This window comes from Erythrolamprus reginae, chromosome 2 (assembly GCF_031021105.1).
Source record: "Erythrolamprus reginae isolate rEryReg1 chromosome 2, rEryReg1.hap1, whole genome shotgun sequence".
Taxonomy (NCBI): Eukaryota; Metazoa; Chordata; class Lepidosauria; order Squamata; family Dipsadidae; genus Erythrolamprus; species Erythrolamprus reginae.
Window position 1 is genome coordinate 14,061,637 of NC_091951.1, and position 18,999 is coordinate 14,080,635.

Genomic DNA, 18,999 nt, shown 5'->3' on the forward strand with positions numbered 1-18,999 from the left:
TTGACAGGTTCTCTCCAAGCCCATGGTGGGTGCTACCTGCGCACTTGGGGAGAACCTGTCTTTGGGTCCCGCTATTGAAGTCCCAGGGTAGGGGTGAGCCGGCGGGACCCCCCTCATGCGAGTGTATGGCAGGGTCTCAGGTGAGGGAGAGGTCCCTCACCTGGACCAGCATCGATTACGCCCATAGTTGCCCAGGAATGTTGACCTTTTACGTCATTTCCGCCCCGGAAGTGTTTGTTTGACCCTGCAGGTCCACTGTTTCCGGGTCATAGTTGAGTAAGTTGATTTATGCAAATTTATGCTAATTCATGCTAATTTAATTAATAAATTATGCAAATTTATTATAATAAAATGACCCAAGTTTAAATCCAGCTCTTGTGTCCGAGTCGTTACTCCGTCTCTTCTGCAAAACCAGTCCTTCCTTCCTCTGTCCCTCCATTCATTTCATTCTTCCTTCCTTCCTTTCTTCCTTGTTCCCTCCATTTTTCCTTCCTTCCTTCTTTCCTTCCTTCCCTCCTTCATTCCTCTCCACTTCTCCTTCCCTCCCTCTCTTTCCCTTTTCTTTCTTTCTCTCTCTTTTCCCTGTGCTCTTGTCACTCACTGGCGGGCCGGATAAATGGCCTCAGTGGGCCGCATGTGGCCTGCGGGTCGTAGTTTGGGGAGCGCTGGTATACACATTGGAGTTAAGCAGGGGCTGTCACTACTGTCGCTATCAGTGCGCTGCACATGCAGCTTTAGGTCTCTGGTACATGTGTGCCTGTGTCACAGTAAGATTTTGCTTCTGCGCATGTGCAGGAAGCAATATCTTATGAGGGGATGTGCACGAGAGGGAGATTTTGGTGACTTTTTTGCATCCACGCATGCACAGAAAAAAAAATCACTGAAATTGCACATGTACGCATGCACAGAAGCAAAATCTCACTAGGACGTGCATGCACGCAGGCCAGAGACCCGAAGCTGCATGCACAGCTCCAGTTTTACTACCAGTGCGGCATCCTCATCCATTCCGGTAGGAACCCCCTACTGATTGGAGTCCTTTTTAATTGACTTTGCATTTAACTTCTCCATAACCTGTTTTGTGTTTGAATCCTCCTGCTTCCTTACCATCCGTTTTATTGGTGCACATGGTTTAGCACGCAAAAGCTTCATTTTCCTTGGCAGCAAAGTTGATATTCTTACCCACACTAATATCTACGTTCCAAGCATTGATTATCCCATAAGTTTTAGATTGCTGGGGACAAAAGTGTTTAGTATCAATAAACTCTCTATTCTCATTGTTTAGTTTAAACATTTCTCCAGAAAATTCATGAATATAATGTCAAGTAACTCGCTCCCTTTCTTTGATGGTTGTGAATCTTCTCTTCACAAATAAGGCATTAGTTCAGCATTACCTCTTAGAGAGGGCCGTAAAGCACTGTAAAGCAGTATATAAGTCTAAGTGCTTTTTGTTGGCTTGTCTCGGTTAGCTATGCTATGAAACCTTCAACAATACCGAGCAGAGAATTTTAACAAAGCGTGGATGTGTGATAAAGCCAAGGCACAGACTTAGTTAAATAAGTATTATTTACATATAAACAAAATATAAACAATCCAGAATATGAAGCATATACAGAATAATACGCACTGAGCAACTACAAGATTAGAGCACAAAGCAAAACACAATATAGATAACAGCACGAAGCTAAAATACAATATAGATAAAAGCACAAAGCTTATACTGAGCAGAGACAGGATACAAGCGGTGTGCCACAAGGGTCTGTTCTGGGTCCTATTCTTTTTAATATGTTTGTGAGTGACATAGGGGAAGGTCTGGTAGGGAAGGTTTGCCTATTTGCCGATGACTCTAAAGTGTGCAATAGGGTTGATATTCCTGGAGGGGTCTGTAATATGGTAAATGATTTAGCTTTACTAGATAAATGGTCAAAGCAATGGAAACTGCAGTTTAATGTTTCCAAATGTAAAATAATGCACTTGGGGAAAAGGAATCCTCAATCTGAGTATTGCATTGGCAGTTCTGTGTTAGCAAAAACTTCAGAAGAGAAGGATTTAGGGGTAGTGATTTCTGACAGTCTCAAAATGGGTGAGCAGTGTGGTCGGGAGGTAGGAAAAGCAAGTAGGATGCTTGGCTGCATAGCTAGAGGTATAACAAGCAGGAAGAGGGAGATTGTGATCCCCTTATATAGAGCGCTGGTGAGACCACATTTGGAGTACTGTGTTCAGTTCTGGAGACCTCACCTACAAAAAGATATTGACAAAATTGAACGGGTCCAAAGACGGGCTACAAGAATGGTGGAAGGTCTTAAGTATAAAACGTATCAGGAAAGACTTAATGAACTCAATCTGCATAGTCTGGAAGACAGAAGGAAAAGGGGGGACATGATCGAAACATTTAAATATGTTAAAGGGTTAAATAGGGTTCAGGAGGGAAGTGTTTTTAATAGGAAAGTGAACACAAGAACAAGGGGACACAATCTGAAGTTAGTTGGGGGAAAGATCAAAGGCAACATGAGAAAATATTATTTTACTGAAAGTAGATCCTTGGAACAAACTTCCAGCAGACGTGGTTGGTAAATCCACAGTAACTGAATTTAAACATGCCTGGGCTAAACATATCCATCCTAAGATAAAATACAGAAAATAGTATAAGGGCAGACTAGATGGACCATGAGGTCTTTTTCTGCCGTCAGTCTTCTATGTTTCTATGTTTCTATACAAGCATGGAGCTTGGACACAACTCCCCCGTCTCAGGCAAAAGTAAAAAAGTAAATGAAATGACCAAGCAAAATAATGAGCTTTTATAGCTTCAATGAGGAAGTGACAAAACAGCCTTGCATATTAGCTCTTCAAGTACATGTTAACTCTTTGAGTGCACATTAACTCTTTAAGTACAAGTTTGGTTTTACAGTAGTAACTGTAACATTTAAAGTGACAGTACAAGTTTACAATGGCAAACCCTAACACACATGTACTCCTGTACTAACACTTTTGCTATTGCTATCATCACCTTTCTGCGATTGTGTACAAAATGTGAGCTTTCCAACTCTGCTTGATTGTACACAGAGCCTCTCCTCCCCTTCACAAGTAGGACATAGTGAAAAGGGCCATGCATAAGTGCACCAGTGTGCCTTCCGTCCCCTGTCCAATTGTCTCTCCTTATCTCATTTATCTTTTCTTCCTTTCATATATGATCTCCTATACTTTTATATCTTTTCTTCTTTCCTTTTCTTCATTTATATTACTATATATCTATTCTCTTCAATGTGTATTATGTATTGGACAAAATAAATAAAATAAAATAAAATAAAATAAAAGCAGCTCTTGAATTCCATAAAGAAGATTTGGATGGAACTATCCTGCACCAACTAACACCCCACTCACTTTACTATATAAAGAAACACACGCAAACAAACCTGTGGGATTTTGTAGGTCCCTACTAATGTTGACATTTGGGTGGAAATCTCTCTGTGAGCTGCATCAAGAAGAGCCAAAATGTTATCCTTTCTTCCATAGCTGTAGTTGGGAACATTGGCTTTCCCAGTAGAGAGCATGTCCAGCAAGGCTTCTGAAGTGCCACGTGTGTTCAAATAGTTGTCATGGATATTGTAGCCTAGTGTGAGATTTCTGTGGAACTGAATATTTTTGTTGATCTCTTGAATGGTGTAAATAAAGCGTTCTATTCCTTTGGAAGTATAAGATACGCTAGTGTAACAAAAAATGCTGTAGTTAATACAAGCATCATCAACAGTACTAATAAAATATATTTTTTATTTTCCAATTTCATCCTCTTTATGAACACATGGCTCTTGAGTCTGAAGCCAATACAGATCATAGCCGTCCATCAACATTTAATATTTGTAAATGTTGAGAAAATGGTAAGCAAAGATTTTTATTAATATAGAAACATAGAAACATAGAAGTCTGACGGCAGAAAAAGACCTCATGGTCCATCTAGTCTGCCCTTATACTATTTTCTGTATTTTATCTTAGGATGGATATATGTTTATCCCAGGCATGTTTAAATTCAGTTACTGTGGATTTATCTACCACGTCTGCTGGAAGTTTGTTCCAAGGATCTACTACTCTTTCAGTAAAATAATATTTTCTCATGTTGCTTTTGATCTTTCCCCCAACTAACTTCAGATTGTTTCCCCTTGTTCTTGTGTTCACTTTCCTATTAAAAACACTTCCCTCCTGGACCTTATTTAACCCTTTAATATATTTAAATGTTTCGATCATGTCCCCCCTTTTTCTTCTGTCCTCCAGACTATACAGATTGAGTTCATTAAGCCTTTCCTGATACGTTTTATGCTTAAGACCTTCCACCATTCTTGTAGCCCGTCTTTGGACCCGTTCAATTTTGTCAATATCTTTTTGTAGGTGAGGTCTCCAGAACTGAAAACAGTATTCCAAATGTGGTCTCACCAGCATTCTATATAGCGGGATCATAATCTCCCTCTTCCTGCTTGTTATACCTCTAGCTATGCAGCCAAGCATCCTACTTGCTTTCCCTACTGCCTGACTGCACTGTTCACCCATTTTGAGACTGTCAGAAATCACTACCCCTAAATCCTTTTCTTTTGAAGTATTTGCTAACACAGAACTTCCAATACAATACTCAGATTGAGGATTCCTTTTCCCCAAGTGCATTATTTTACATTTGGAAACATTAAACTGCAGTTTCCATTGCTTTGACCATTTATCTAGTAAAGCTAAATCATTTACCATATTACAGACGCCTCCAGAAATATCAACCCTATTGCACACTTTAGAGTCATCGGCAAATAGGCAAACCTTCCCTACCAAACCTTCCCCTATGTCACTCACAAACATATTAAAAAGAATAGGACCCAGAACAGACCCTTGTGGCACACTGCTTGTAACCTGACTCTGCTCAGAATACTCGCCATTAACAATAACTCTTTGATGTCTAAGCTTCAGCCAGCTGCAAATCCACTGAACTATCCAGGGATTAAGTCCACTCTTCACTAATTTATCTATCAGCTCTTTTTGTGGAACCGTATCAAAGGCTTTGCTGAAGTCCAGGTAGGCAATATCCACAGCACCACCTTCATCTAACACCTTTGTGACATAGTCAAAGAAATCAATGAGATTAGTCTGACGTGATTTGCCTTCAGTAAAGCCATGCTGATTTGGGTCCAATAAGTTATTGTTTTTTAGGTGCTGATTTATCCTCTTTTTGAGTAGAGTCTCCATCATTTTAACTACAACTGATGTCAAGCTAACTGGCCTGTAGTTACCAGCTTCTTCTCTACTGCCCTTCTTGTGAATAGGCACAACACTGGCCATTCTCCAATCCTCAGGAACATCTCCTGTTAACAAGGATTGGTTAAACAAATCAGTCAAGGGGGTAGTAATGACAGATCTGAGTTCTTTAAGAACTCTGGAGTGGATGCCATCTGGACCCATTGCCTTATTTATCTTTAATCGTTCAAGTTCTTCTAATACATCGGCTTCTAAGATCACTGGAGCTGAATCCGTACAGCTGGAAGCAATGCTATATCCCTCTATAGTATTATTTTGTAAGGTGTCTTTTGAGAAAACTGAACAGAAGTAGCTATTGAAATGGTCAGCGATCTCCTTATTCCCATTAATGCATGTATTATTCCCGGTACTAAGCTTCGTGATGCCGCAGTTTTTCTTCTTCTTATCACTAATATATTTGAAGAAGGTTTTATCCCCCTTCTTTACAGATTTGGCAATTTCTTCCTCTTTTGAGGCTTTAGCAGCATATATTATCTGTTTCGCCTCCTTCTGTCTCATTTTATACACCTCTCTATCAGCTGTACTTCCAGACTCTTTATACCTCCTATAGGCAGCCTTTTTTTCATTGACTGTAGCCCTCACATCATTGCTAAACCATAGCGGTTTCTTCTTCCTTTTACCTTTAGTTATTTGTCTTACATACAATCCAGTGGCTTTTAAGATGGCCTTTTTTAATACAGTCCACTGGGTGCTCGCTCCTGCCATTTTATCCCTCCCCTTTAATTCATTATCTAAATATTCCCCCATTGCATTAAAATTTGTTTTTCTGAAATCCAATACTTTGGTTGCATTATAGGATTGCTCACAATGAGTTTTTACATCAAACCACAAACATAGATGGTCACTGCAACCTAAATTTTCTCCCACCTTGACATCTGAAACCCAATTCCCATTCGTAAAAACTAAATCTATAATATTCTCCCCTCTAGTTGGTGTCTTAACCAGCTGTGCCAGAGCTGCTCCTGTAAAGGCCTCTACTATATTCTTACTTTTGCATGTAAGGGCACTGGGGATATTCCAGTCAACATCAGGCATGTTGAAATCACCCATAACCACAATATCTCCCTTTACTGCCATTTGGGTAATTTCATCCACCATCTTGTTGTCATATTCCTCGGATTGCCCTGGAGGCCTATAGATCACCCCAATTCTAATGACAGAACCTTCTTTATTTTGCATGCAAATCTAGAGAGTCTCTAGATCTTGACATGTATTTTGAATTAGTGTTGTTTTTAGACTTTCTTTAATATAAATGGCTACTCCACCTCCCCTTCTCTCTATTCTATCCTTACTATACAGTGTATATCCTGGTATGGATATTTCCCATTTATTAGAATCCTTAAACCATGTCTCAGAATATTGCTTCATTGCTTATTTGACCCCTATGACAATCATTAAGTGTCGTACCACATGACTCTTGAAAAATGTATATTTTATTTTATGTACGCTGAGAGCATATGCACCTAGACAAATTCCTTGTGTGTCCAATCACACTTGGCCAATAAAATTCTATTCTATTGTATTCTATTCTATTCTATTCTATTCCAAAAATGAATTACAAATAATCTATTATTTATACTAGCAGTAATTCTCATCAGTACAGTACTCAGTCTGCAAAATAATTAATTTTTTAAAAGTACAGCCATCATAAAAGAAAGAGGATATTTCACAAGTGACTCAGAAAAACTGTTCTACAGTCATCCTCTATTCCTATAAGGAACAGGTATTGAATATCAATTATAAAAATATGGAAATGAGCTGATCACGGTTATAAAAATATGGAAATGAGCTGATCATGATACAGTCATCCTCTATTCCTGTAAGGAATAGGTATTGAATATCAGTTATAAAAATATGGAAATGAGCTGATCATGATACAGTCATCCTCTATTCCTGTAAGGAATAGGTATTGAATATCAGTTATAAAAATATGGAAATGAGCTGATCATGGTTAACTTTTTTAAAAAGCGAACTATGAACTCATAGATGCCAAATCTCTCAAATATTGATTGGACAGCTCTATTCTCTAGCTGTAACACTACCAATGACTTCTACAACACATTCTTACTTGAAGTCCAAAGAACTATTAGTCTACACATACCACTAATAACTACCATAACCAAAAAAATCAAACTACCCATATTAATAAAGAAATTACAAACCAAAATAAAATCCCTCTGGCAGAAAAACAAAACAGACTATGTAGCCAACTTCAAAAACTGCTACAAATATGTAGCAAATAATATGCCACCAAATAAAGACAAAATGCTTCAACTATCACAGCACCAGATCCAACCGCACCTTGTACAACTTTGTAAATAACAAACTCAAGGACTCAAAAACTGTCCCACCACTAAAAGGGCACAACAACAAAGAATGCTATGACAAATCAATCAAAGCTAACCTCTTCAACACATTATTTGGCTCAGTCTTTGTAAACAGCAATGGCTCAACCCCAAAATTCCCTAATCGCACTGCAAACACTCACAACAACTTAACACAAATAGACTTCAATGAGGACAATGTTACAAAAGCACTACATGACCTAAAACCTTTCCTATCAATCAGGCCTGATGGTCTATGTGCATACTTCCTAAAAAAGCTCTCCAAAGCCATAACTGAACCTCTAAGCATAATCTTTGAAAAATCATTCAGGACTAGTTCACTACCAAAACTATGGTCACAAGTTACGGTCATCCCCATCTTCAAAAAAGGACATCCCCATCTAGTTATAAACTACAGACCAATTTCTCTATGCCGTGTCACATGCAAATTCATGGAATCAATCATATACCAATCTATTACCACTCATCTAGAAACTTACAATCTACTCTCTGACAAACAATTTGATTTAAGAAAAAAATTATCTTGTAACCTGCAACTCATTCACTGCAAAAGCATATAGACAACATATTTTGATCAGGGCAAATCAATAGACATAATTTACATAGACTTCTGTAACGCCTTTGACTAAGTGATTCATGATAAACTAATAAAACTGAAATCCTATGGAGTCTCAGGATACCTACATAACTGGATAACTGCTTTCCTATCAAACAGACAACAAATTGTCAAAATAGGGAGCGCCATATCTAATCCTGTTCCTGTTAGCAGCAGCATACCCCAAGGCAGCGTACTAGGACCAACACTCTTCATACTCTATAAACCTTTGTGACCACATTACAAGCAACTGCGTTCTCTTCGCCAATGATATAAATCTCTTCAATACCACCAACAACACAGCTACCCTCCAAAAAGACCTTGACTTTGTATCAGAATGGTCAAACATCTGGCAACTCCAAATCTCAACCAAAAAATGCTCTGTCCTTATATTAGCAAAAGGAATCCAAACATCAAATAAAAACTGGATAAACAAGACATTACAGACAACCCTCACTCTGTAAAAGATCTTTAAATACTCATATCAAATGACCCAAATGCCAAAGCCCACTGCAACAAGATTGCAAAAAAGGCTTCAAGAGTAGTTAACCTAATCCTATGTAGCTTTTTCTTTGGTCATATCACTCTACTAACCAAAGCGAAGAAAAATTTTGCCAGACCAATCCTTGAATACAGCTCATGTGTATGGAACCCAAACTGCATTTTGGATATAAATACATTAGAAAGCATCCAGAGATACTTTACAAGAAGAGTCCTCCACACCTCTACTTGCAACAGAATGCCACACGCAACCAGATTTTAAATCCTAGGCTTAGAAAGCTTAGAGCTTCGTCACCTTAAACATGACATAAGCATAGCCCATAAAATCACCTGCTACTATGTCCTTCCTGTCAACTACTTTAGCTTCAAACTTCAACAATACACAAGCACATAACAGATACAAACTCAAAGTAAACCACTCCAAACTCAACTGTAGAAAATATGACTTCAGCAACCAAGTTGTTAATTCATGGAACTCATTACCAGACTCTGTTGTTTCATCACCAAATGCACAAAAATTTTACTCTTAGACTATCCAGTGTTGACCTCCCCAATTCCTAAGAGATCAGTAAGGGGCATGCATAAGTGCACCAGCGTGACTACTGTCCCTGTTCTAACTTTTCCTCTTATTAGTACCAATACCACATATATAAACAGTGTTATTTCTTTGTATACTACCAATATGTACTTGACAAATAAATTAAATAAAGAAAGAAACTACAACAATCACTACTTTAAACAAAAGGCATTATTCAAGTCATAAATTCAAGATTGGACTTGGAGAGGAAAATAATGTGGACTTTTTTCAGGCATTTTTTTACTGTTCCACCTTTGCAATTTGTGTCTCTTCCACTAAATAAGATAAAAGAAGAAACCTGTGGAAATCTGATAAATTAACAAAATTAATCAGTTCCTGAAATATAGGACTAACCAGAAGAAGGAGAAAAGAATGAGAGTCTTACAACTGCAGATGGAAGGAATACAATTTGATCAAACTGAATAACTTACTAATGAGGTTGACTATAAGGAAGCGGGTTGAAAAAATATATTTTCTGGTGTACTGTTACTGCACTGGTGACTTTACCGATGAGATGGTCTCCCAGCCTGTAGTAGCTCCATGGTCTTTCCCTACCCAGGTGCACCGAATTCAGTGGGCACTTCTTTCCAAGTTTCCCAGAGACTGTCTGGGACACCCATAGCATCAAAAACAGAAGCAGGAGTTCCATAATTCATGGAGCTGATTCAATAGCCTGTTTCCAAAGAAGACTTAGATTATTTCAAAGCACTCTCAGAAAATTGAATATCCAGGGGCTTTCCTTTTCCAAACAGAAACAATCTGTTCGAGTGGTTGGCTCTTGCGTGCAAGCAAAGGAACCTGCCAACCACTCGACCGCCGCGTTAAACAAGAAAAAAGCCGTTTGGCTAGGGGGGGGATTCTTGCTTCTTAACCGGGCAGTTGCCCCCTCTCCCAGAGCTTCTTTGGAGCTGAAGCAAAGGCAGACGATTGCCTTTTCCTCGGTCGCTTCCCGGAGACCGCTTTGGGACATAGCTTTGGGAGAGGGGGCAACTGCTCCTGGTTAAGAAGCAAGAATCCACCCCCTAGCCAAACGGCTTTTTTCTTGTTTAGCGCGGCGTTCGAGTGGTTGGCTCTTGGGTGCAAGCAAAGGAACCTGCCAACCACTCGAACGCCGCGCTAAACAAGAAAAAAGTCATTTGGCTGGGGGGGGTGGATTCTTGCTTCTTAAACCGGGAGCAGTTGCCCCCTCTCCCAAAGCGATGTCCCAAAGCGGTCTCCGGGAAGCGACCGAGGGAAAAGCAATCGTCTGCCTTTCCTTCAGCCCGAAAGAGGAGGCAAAAGCCCCGCCTTCCCCCAGCCGGTTAACTTGAAGCGCTCGGTTAACCGGCTGGGGGAAGGCAGGGCATTTGCCTCCTCTTTTGAGCTGAAGGAAAGGCAGACGACTGCCTTTCCCTCGGTTGCTTCCCGGAGACCGCTTTGGAACATTGCTTTGCTTGCGCCTGCCTCTCCTACAGCGGAGAGAGGCGGCAAATGGCCAGCCTTTCCCCCACCCGCTTAGCTGAGCCCTTCGGGAAGGTGCCGCCTGTCTTCGCTGTAGGAAAGGCAGGCACATCCGCAGCGCGTGTTGAAGTGGCTGTGGGAGGCAACGACATTCCTAAGCCGGTGAGGTGTGCGGGGGGGGGGCGGCGAGAAGATAGAAGCAAGAATCCACCCCCCCAGCTTTTTCCCCCTCTCCCCGCAAGAAAAGGAGCCAGCCAAACACTCCAATGCCGCGCTAGAGGGGAAAAAAGCCGATGAGGTGTGTGTGTGTGTGGGGGGGGGTGGATTCTTGCTTCTGTCTTCTCAACACCCCCTCACCCCACCTCTCGGGAAGAGAGCAACAGGAAAGGACGCGGTTTTCTTCTGCCGGGTCGAGGACAAAGCGGGTGTTGAGGGCGGCGGGCGAGCAATTTGTCAGTGGCCAGAGAAACATTTCAGTGGGGAGAAAACCCCAAGCTGAGAGTGCCTTTTAAAATCACTCTCTTCTCAGCCTCGGCAAGCTGCCGAGAAGTGGGGTTTTCGGAGTGGGGAGGTAAAAACGCTCAGAATGTCACCAACGAGGCATTTCTCCAAGGGGCGGGGTTCCCTAAACTTTCCTTTAACCCCAGCGAACACAAAGATGGGAATGCGTGGTCCTCGCCAGCCACCCATCTGCGGGGGCTGCCACGCGCCAAGGCAGAATTAAATTCAACAACCAAAATATTATATTTTTAAAAAGCATACTTTTTTGACAGTTTGTTTGCCTTTTAAGACATCTGTCTGGCTGTGCCTAATGTCAACAATAAAAAGTTTTGCCAGGTGAAATTTTTTTTGCCAGATTAGCTATGGATCTCACTGAAGAAATTTTAAAGAATACTCAAAATGATTCTTCATTTGCTTTGTAACCTTAAATAAAAAAACAATACAGTATTGACTCTGTAATTTACCCGGGGAGGGGACATGAGGGGGGCACAGACAGACAGGAAAGGAAGACAGACAGACAGACAGACAGACAGACAGACAGACAGACAGACAGACAGACAGACAGACAGAGACCTATGACCACAATTGAGCTCAAAATTTGTTGTTAAGCAAAAGCATTGTTAAGTGAAAATCACCACATTTTACTCAATCCATGACATTTCCTAGCTCTAACAGTGATGTGCAAGCTAGGGAAGTACCTGTACATCTGAAGACATGTGTAATGTTCTAGTTATGGTTAACTGTGTGGCAGAAAGTGGAGTCTGGGTTTGTTTTCCTATTACAGTAAGTGAGGTTGAATGTACCATATATAATTTTACAAGAGCTCTCTCTCTTTCTCTCTCTGTATATACACATACAGTTTATATAGTAGATAATGTACTGTATATTTTTGTGTGCCTGTGTGTAATATTTATTTACACATATGGCATATATACATAGAATTAAGTATATTTTGGATGTTCAGTAATAGTAAATATAGAGGTAAATTGTATCTCTTTGAGGCAAGGAGAGGTCAAGTATCCTAACCCTAACCCAAACCAGCAGGAGCAGGGGATTGAGGTAAGTACCTAGGTACTTGCATTTTTTTTGCCTATACCTGCCTTGGGGGATATATACCTGTTTACCCTCTTTTAAACTTACAGAGCTAGTTTACTGGCTTTCTTTGAAATAAATATTCTAAAATATTTAATCTACTGATGCCTCAATTGATGTAATTTTATTGGTTTTCATTTTTATAAGTTACCAGTAGCCGCTGCAATTTCCACCCTCGACTTATACAGGGGTTTATAAATTTTCCCAGTTTTTGTGGCAAAAGTAGGCGCCTCGACTTATAGTCGGAGCGACTTATACTCGAGTATATACGGTATATCTTTTTCTGATGGAAGATCTATTCCATGTTCCTTCAGTCTCACATCATATCAAAGGCAGTCACCGGAAAAGTAGCAGTGTATGTGTCAAAGTCTGGGATTGTGATAATAACTGTGAATGATAATTTATCTTCTTCCAAGGCTCCATGCACAGAGGGGGAACTGGAGGAAAGGATTTTTGTGAAATGTTGCATATACAACCCTGGAAACACCCTCCTCATCCTTCCTGTCAAGACATGTTCAGAAACTGATGCTGGGGGAAGGTACTTCAATACTCAGGGAATTGACTTCTTCTGTCTACCATTGTGGCAGATGTTCTCCAGAGAATGCTATATGGCTTCTACTCTCGGGGTCTGGGTACTAGATGGGAGGAATTCCCCTTTTTGGATAGATGTTTGCTCTTGCCAATATGTAGTTTTTTCTCCAGTGGAGAGGAGGAACGGTGACTGTTGACATTTCTGGTTTTTTTCATAGTCTCTCAGAAGTCTGGACTTTGACCTGCTTCTTGTCTCAGTTTGGCTATTTTCCCTGATCTAGAAAAGTCTATTGTGTGAATGGCATCCTTGCAGAAAGAAAAATAACCCTGGTTGTTTGACTTACAAACTATTGTTCATCTAAATTCATGAATTTCCCATAATTTACTAACCCATCAGGCAACAGATTCGACTTCAGAAAACAAACCATAGTTAAAAGTTACAAATGTGAATGCAGCCATTGGTGAAGTAACCAGGCTCAGTTAAAGTGACCAGGCATCCCGCTTTGGGCGGGTCAGTCAAGATTTTTTGCAATTTGTCCCGCGTCCTGGGGCATTATTAAAAAATCCCGATTTTTTGAAACAAGCGGTCTCACAACTTTTTGCACTTTGCCCCCTCAGCCTCCCGCAGCCATTGAGTAACACATTCAGCGCCTCTTCCTGCCTTTCTCCCCCCCCTTATTTTTCTTTCTTTCTTTTTATTTGCTCACTTCCTTCCTCTTCCTCTTCCATCACTGACATATAACCTAAAATATGTAACAACAATACCACTAGATAATAACTGTGCAGTACAATACGGGAGGAAATATAGGAAGCGGTTAGCTCTCTTCCTGACATGGATGGGCCGGAATATGATAAGAGATCTGTGATTGGTCAGATTCGCTCTTAGTCTTTATCCCCCTGTTCCAGTGAACAGCTACCATAGAATCATAGAAACATAAAAGACTGACGGCAGAAAAAGACCACATGGTCCATCTAGTCTGCCCTTATACTATTTCCTGTATTTTATCTTACAATGGATATATGTTTATCCCAGGCATGTTTAAATTCAGTTACTGTGGATTTACCAACCATGTCTGTTTGAAGTTTGTTCCAAGGATCTACTACTCTTTCAGTAAAATAATATTTTCTCATGTTGCTTTTGATCTTTCCCAACTAACCTCAGATTGTGCCCCCTTGTTTTTGTGTTCACATTCCTATTAAAAACACTTCCCTCCTGAACCTTATTTAACCCTTTAACATATTTAAATGTTTCGATCATGTTCCCCCTTTTCCTTCTGTCCTCCAGACTATACAGATTGAGTTCATTAAAGTCTTTCCTGATACGTTTTATGCTTAAGACCTTCCACCATTCTTGTAGCCCATCTTTGGACCTGTTCAATTTTGTCAATATCTTTTTGTAGGTGAGGTCTCCAGAACTGAAAACAGTATTCCAAATGTGGTCTCACCAGCACTCTATATATTACTACCACTCTGTGGGCCTGGCTTATGCAGAATATCCTGTATTTTCTTTCAACATCTTTCAGTGCAAATTGGGTGCTCTGGGGTGAAGCTCCATTTTCGCTACCCCACTGCATTCCCCCACCCCTCTGGGCAGCAGCCCACCCCTGCTCTGTTTTCTTGGCATCACTTATATTGGTTTTCCTGGAAAGCAAACACACCCCTCTGAAGCTCTGTTTCCATTTTAGAAGTAAAAACCACTTCTGCTCTCTCAGTAATTTAGTCTCATGACTTTTGTTGAATGGGTTTTCATTCCCTCCAATCTCTAAGAAATACAGCAGCCAAAGTGAATTACTCAAAAAAACTTTGAAAAAGTTGAAAAAGCCACTCAATCTTGCCAGGGTTTAGCTAAAGCCTCCGCCGCCCTCCCAATAACCTCCAGGTACCAGAATAAGACATTCACAGAATAATTAGATGGTTGATTGGTTGTCCAGATAATTCTGGGTTGCTGGCTTTCCCCAGCATGTGGGTTAGTCATTCTCTGATCTCGTTGTCACCCTCAGTACCCATCAACTCCATAACTTGTAATATTAGAAGGGGATCTGAGAAGGTTGTCTTTGTGCCCTTTATAGTTTAGTTTGGCTCTTGAAGTTGTTGAATTGTCACTGCCCAGTAGAATGGAGTTCAGCAGGCAAGTTCTGTTAGGTTAGTTCCCCAGCAACAGCTTAAACATTCTAATGAGTGGCAGTTGGTTGCATCAACATCCCAAGGAGCATCAGGCTAGACTAGATTCCCTCTCTTGTCTTTGTTGTAAACAATATTCAGCTCTGGTGTAATCCCTGTGGGTGACTTTCATTCTGAACCTTAAATGCTCGGACTGGCTGACAACCCTGACCCCCCTTCTAAGCCTTGGACCAATTTCAAATGATTTGTTTGTTTATTTGTTTGTTTGTTTACTTACTTACTTATTTATTTTTGATTCAATTTCTATGCCACCCTTCTATGATAGAGATTCCTGAGTACATTGTTTACCTGATACCTGAAAATAAAACTCATGTTCTCTCAGGAAATTGTGCATTGTATAGGTGTAAGGCTGAAACTTGAAATTGGACTTGAATAGAGACATCAATCAAGAGGGGAAGATAATGGGGCTAAAATAAAAAAAGTAAGTTGAAAGTTGATCTCTCCAAATTCAGGCAACAGACATTTGGTGCACAGCTAATACAGTACAGTCAGATTATTATTAAAGTTGGAAGGGACCCTGTAGATCAGAGGTCCCCAACCGCCGGTCCGCGGACCGGCACCGGGCCGTTGGGGGTTTTCAGCCGGTCTGCGGCGCCAGGGCCCCCTCGGCCTTTCCGCACCACCAGCGGCGCTCCCCCCGCCAGCCAGCCAAGCCCCGCGCCCGCCGGAACCGGCTCCTCACTCTCCCCCCGCTGCCCGCCGCGTTTTCATGAGGTGGGGAGGGTCGGGCGGCCCGCCAAGGCCAGGAGGGACGCCGCTGCCCCCCCTTCCCTCTCTCCGCCCGCCGCTGCGCCTCCTTGACGCCGAGAGGAAATGCCGGCAAAGGCTTTTCTCAGCGGAGGTCTTCAATGTCGGGGGCGCACGGGCGGTTGCACGCGCTCCCTATCTCCCTGCTAGCCCACTCGGAGTATTCAAAATAAGAAAAACCTTTGCCGGCGAAGGCTTTTCTTATTTTGAATATTCCGAGTGGGCTAGCAGGGAGATAGGGAGCGCGTGCAACCGCCTGTGCGCCCCCGACATTGAATATCACCTTCGCTGGCCCCACCTCTCCTGCAAACCCCCTTGCTGAGAGCCCGGGGCGAAAGTGCTCTCGCAAAGGTGAGGCGGGCAGGGCGTGCGCGCGCCACCGCTGAGAAGAACGGAGAACGAGAGTGAGTGAGAGCAACAGACAGCAAGATAGAGAGAAAGTGAGAAAGAGAGAGTGAGAGAAAGGGGGGGAGAAAGAGATAGCAAGAGAGAGAAAAAGAGAGAGAAAGAGCGTGAGAAAGAAAACAAGAAAGAGTGAGAGAGAGAGAAAGCAAAAGAGACAGAAAGAAAACAAGAGAGAGAAAGTGAGAAGAAGAGAGAGCAAGAGGGGGAGAGAGAGAGAAAGAGAGGGAGAGGGAGAAAGAGAGAGGGAGAGGGGGGAGAGATAGCAAGAGAGGGAGAGAGAGAAAGAGAGAGGGAAAGGGGAGAGAGGGGGGAGAGAAAGAGAGAGGGAGAGAGAGAGGAGATAAAGGAAGAGGAGAGAGAGAAAGGAAGAGAAAGAAAGAAAGAGGGATAGAAAGAGAGAGAGAGAGTGAGAGATGCTCAGTGAGCCTTTCTTTGAAGTTGCCTTTCTTTCTTTCTTTCTTTCTTTCTCTTTCTTGCTTTCTTTCTTGCTCTTTTTCTTTCTCTCTTTTACCTTCCCTTCCTCTATTTCTTCTTTTCTTTCTCCTTCCTACCTTCTTCCCTTACTCTCCCCTTTCATAAGTTTCCTTGCTTCCTTCCTCTGTTCCTGTCCCTTCCCCCCTTCTTTCTTTCTTTCCTTCCTTCCTTTCCTCCCTCCATTTCTTGCTTTCCTTTTCCTTCCTCCCTTCTTTCCTCCCTCATTCCCTTCTTTCACTCCTTCCTCTCTTACTCTCCCCTTTCACACCTTTCCTTGCTTCCTTTGCACCCTTCTTCTGTTCCTGTCCCTTCCCTCTTTCCTTCCTTCCTTTCCACCCTCCGTCCATTCATTCACCCATTCCTCTCTTGATCGCCCCTTTTACGGCGCCGCTGACAGCTAGCTCCCCCCCCCCCACCGGGCCATGGAAAACTGGTCTAGCTTAAAGCCGGTCCCTGGTGCAAAAAAGGTTGGGGACCTCTGCTGTAGATCATCTAGTCCAACCCCCCCCCCACTCAATCAGGAGTCCCTATACCATTTTAGACAGATCAACGTCCAATCTCCCTTTGAAAGTCTCAATTGTTGGAGCTCTCACAATCTCTGCAGACAGGTCAGCGGTTCAAATCTCATCACCGGCTCAAGGTTGACTCAGCCTTCCATCCTTCCGAGGTGGGTAAAATGAGGACCCGGATTGTGGGGGCAATAGGCTGGCTCTGTTAAAAAGTGCTATTGCTAACAGGTTGTAAGCCGCCCTGAGTCTAAGGAGAAGGGTGGCATAAAAATATAAATAAATAAATAAATAAAAAATAAATGAATAATAAATAAATAAATAAAAAATAAAAAATAAAAAATGAATAATAAAAAATAATAAATAAATACATAAATAAATAAAAAATAAATAAAAAATATATAAACAAACAAACAAACAAACAAATAAAGCTGTTCCATTGGTTGATCACTCTCACCATTGGAAAGTTCCTCCTTATTTCCAGGTTGAAACACTCTTTGGTCAGCTTCGATCCATTATTCCTTGTCTGGACTACTGGTGCTTTGGAAAACATTCTGATCCCCTACACTTTGTGGTAGCCCCTCAAGTATTGGGACACTGTTATCATATCACCCCTGCCCTTCTCTTTGCCAGACTGGCTATGATTAGTTCCTGTAACTGCTCTTTGTATGTTTCAGTTTCCAGTCCGCTTATCATCCTGGTTGTTCTTTTCTGCATTTTCTCCAGAGTTTCAATGACTTTGAAATCAGGATTTGAAATAAAAATTTGATCTTTAAATCTGAGACACTTTCACCTTTGCCAATGCAGACTGCGGAGTGTTGGAGTAATATGGGCATACTTAGAGAAGCCCATAATTGCTCTCGCAGCTGCATTCTGCACGATCTGAAGTTTCCGAACACTTTTCAAAGGTAGCCCCATGTAGAGAGCATTACAGTAGTCGAGCCTCGAGGTGATGAGGGCATGAGCGACTGTGAGTAATGACTCCCAGTCCAAATAGGGCCCCAACTGGCGCACCAGGCGAACCTGGGCAAAGCCCCCCCCCCCCGCTTAACATCCTGGTTGTTCTCTTCTGCGTTTTCTCCAGAGGTTCAGTCTTTGAAATCAGGATTTGAAATAAAAAATTTGATCTTTAAATCTGAGACACTTTCACCTTTGCAAAAGGGTTTCTTTGTCCACCCAAACATACAGACCACCAAATAATTCAGGCAAACAATAAAGCGATTATTAGGGGAGTCTTTTTCATAGGGTATACAAACAAATGATATATACATGGCAGCAATAGTACTAAGACATACTGTATATAGCTTCATAGTGCTTTACAGCCCTCTCTAAGCAGTTTACAAAGTCAGCATATTGCCCCCAACAATCTGGGTCCTCATTTTATTTTATTTATTTTATTTTAAAAATATTTTCCCTCCATATATCTCATATTTACAAGACAATACATAATAAAACATCTAAACAAACATTAATTGCTTTGGCTTCATGGTCTTACTATTATTGACTGCTAGCCTGTCCTTTCATTATCTCTTCACTCTCCACCTTCTTACCTCTTCTCCCTTCTAATTTCTTAAACCTTCTCTCCCCCTTCCTTCTCTCTCCTCTCCACCAACTCTCTTCCTCTTCTCTTCCTACTTCCTCTTCCTCCTTCTTATCCCTTCCCTGAGTGAAATAACTCTGTTCTACTGACTATTATGACAGGCAGTTTATTTCTTTACTTCTCTAATTTTGCCCTGCTGCTTATTATACTATTATTTTTCAACTTTGTATTATGGAAGGCTGAGTCAACCTTAAGCCTGAATCAGGATCAAGCTTATGGGT

The 18,999-nt window shown here is 41.5% G+C and overlaps 1 protein-coding gene across 1 annotated transcript in view; it reads right to left on the reverse strand.

The window, feature by feature from the left end:
- Positions 1 to 18,999, reverse strand: part of LOC139159152 (uncharacterized) — a 68,210-nt gene that overhangs the window by 34,636 nt on the left and 14,575 nt on the right. Inside the window, exon 8 of the mRNA XM_070736504.1 lies at positions 3,411 to 3,699. Within this exon, the coding sequence (XP_070592605.1) occupies positions 3,411 to 3,699 (289 nt within the window). The remainder of the gene's footprint in view (positions 1 to 3,410; positions 3,700 to 18,999) is intronic.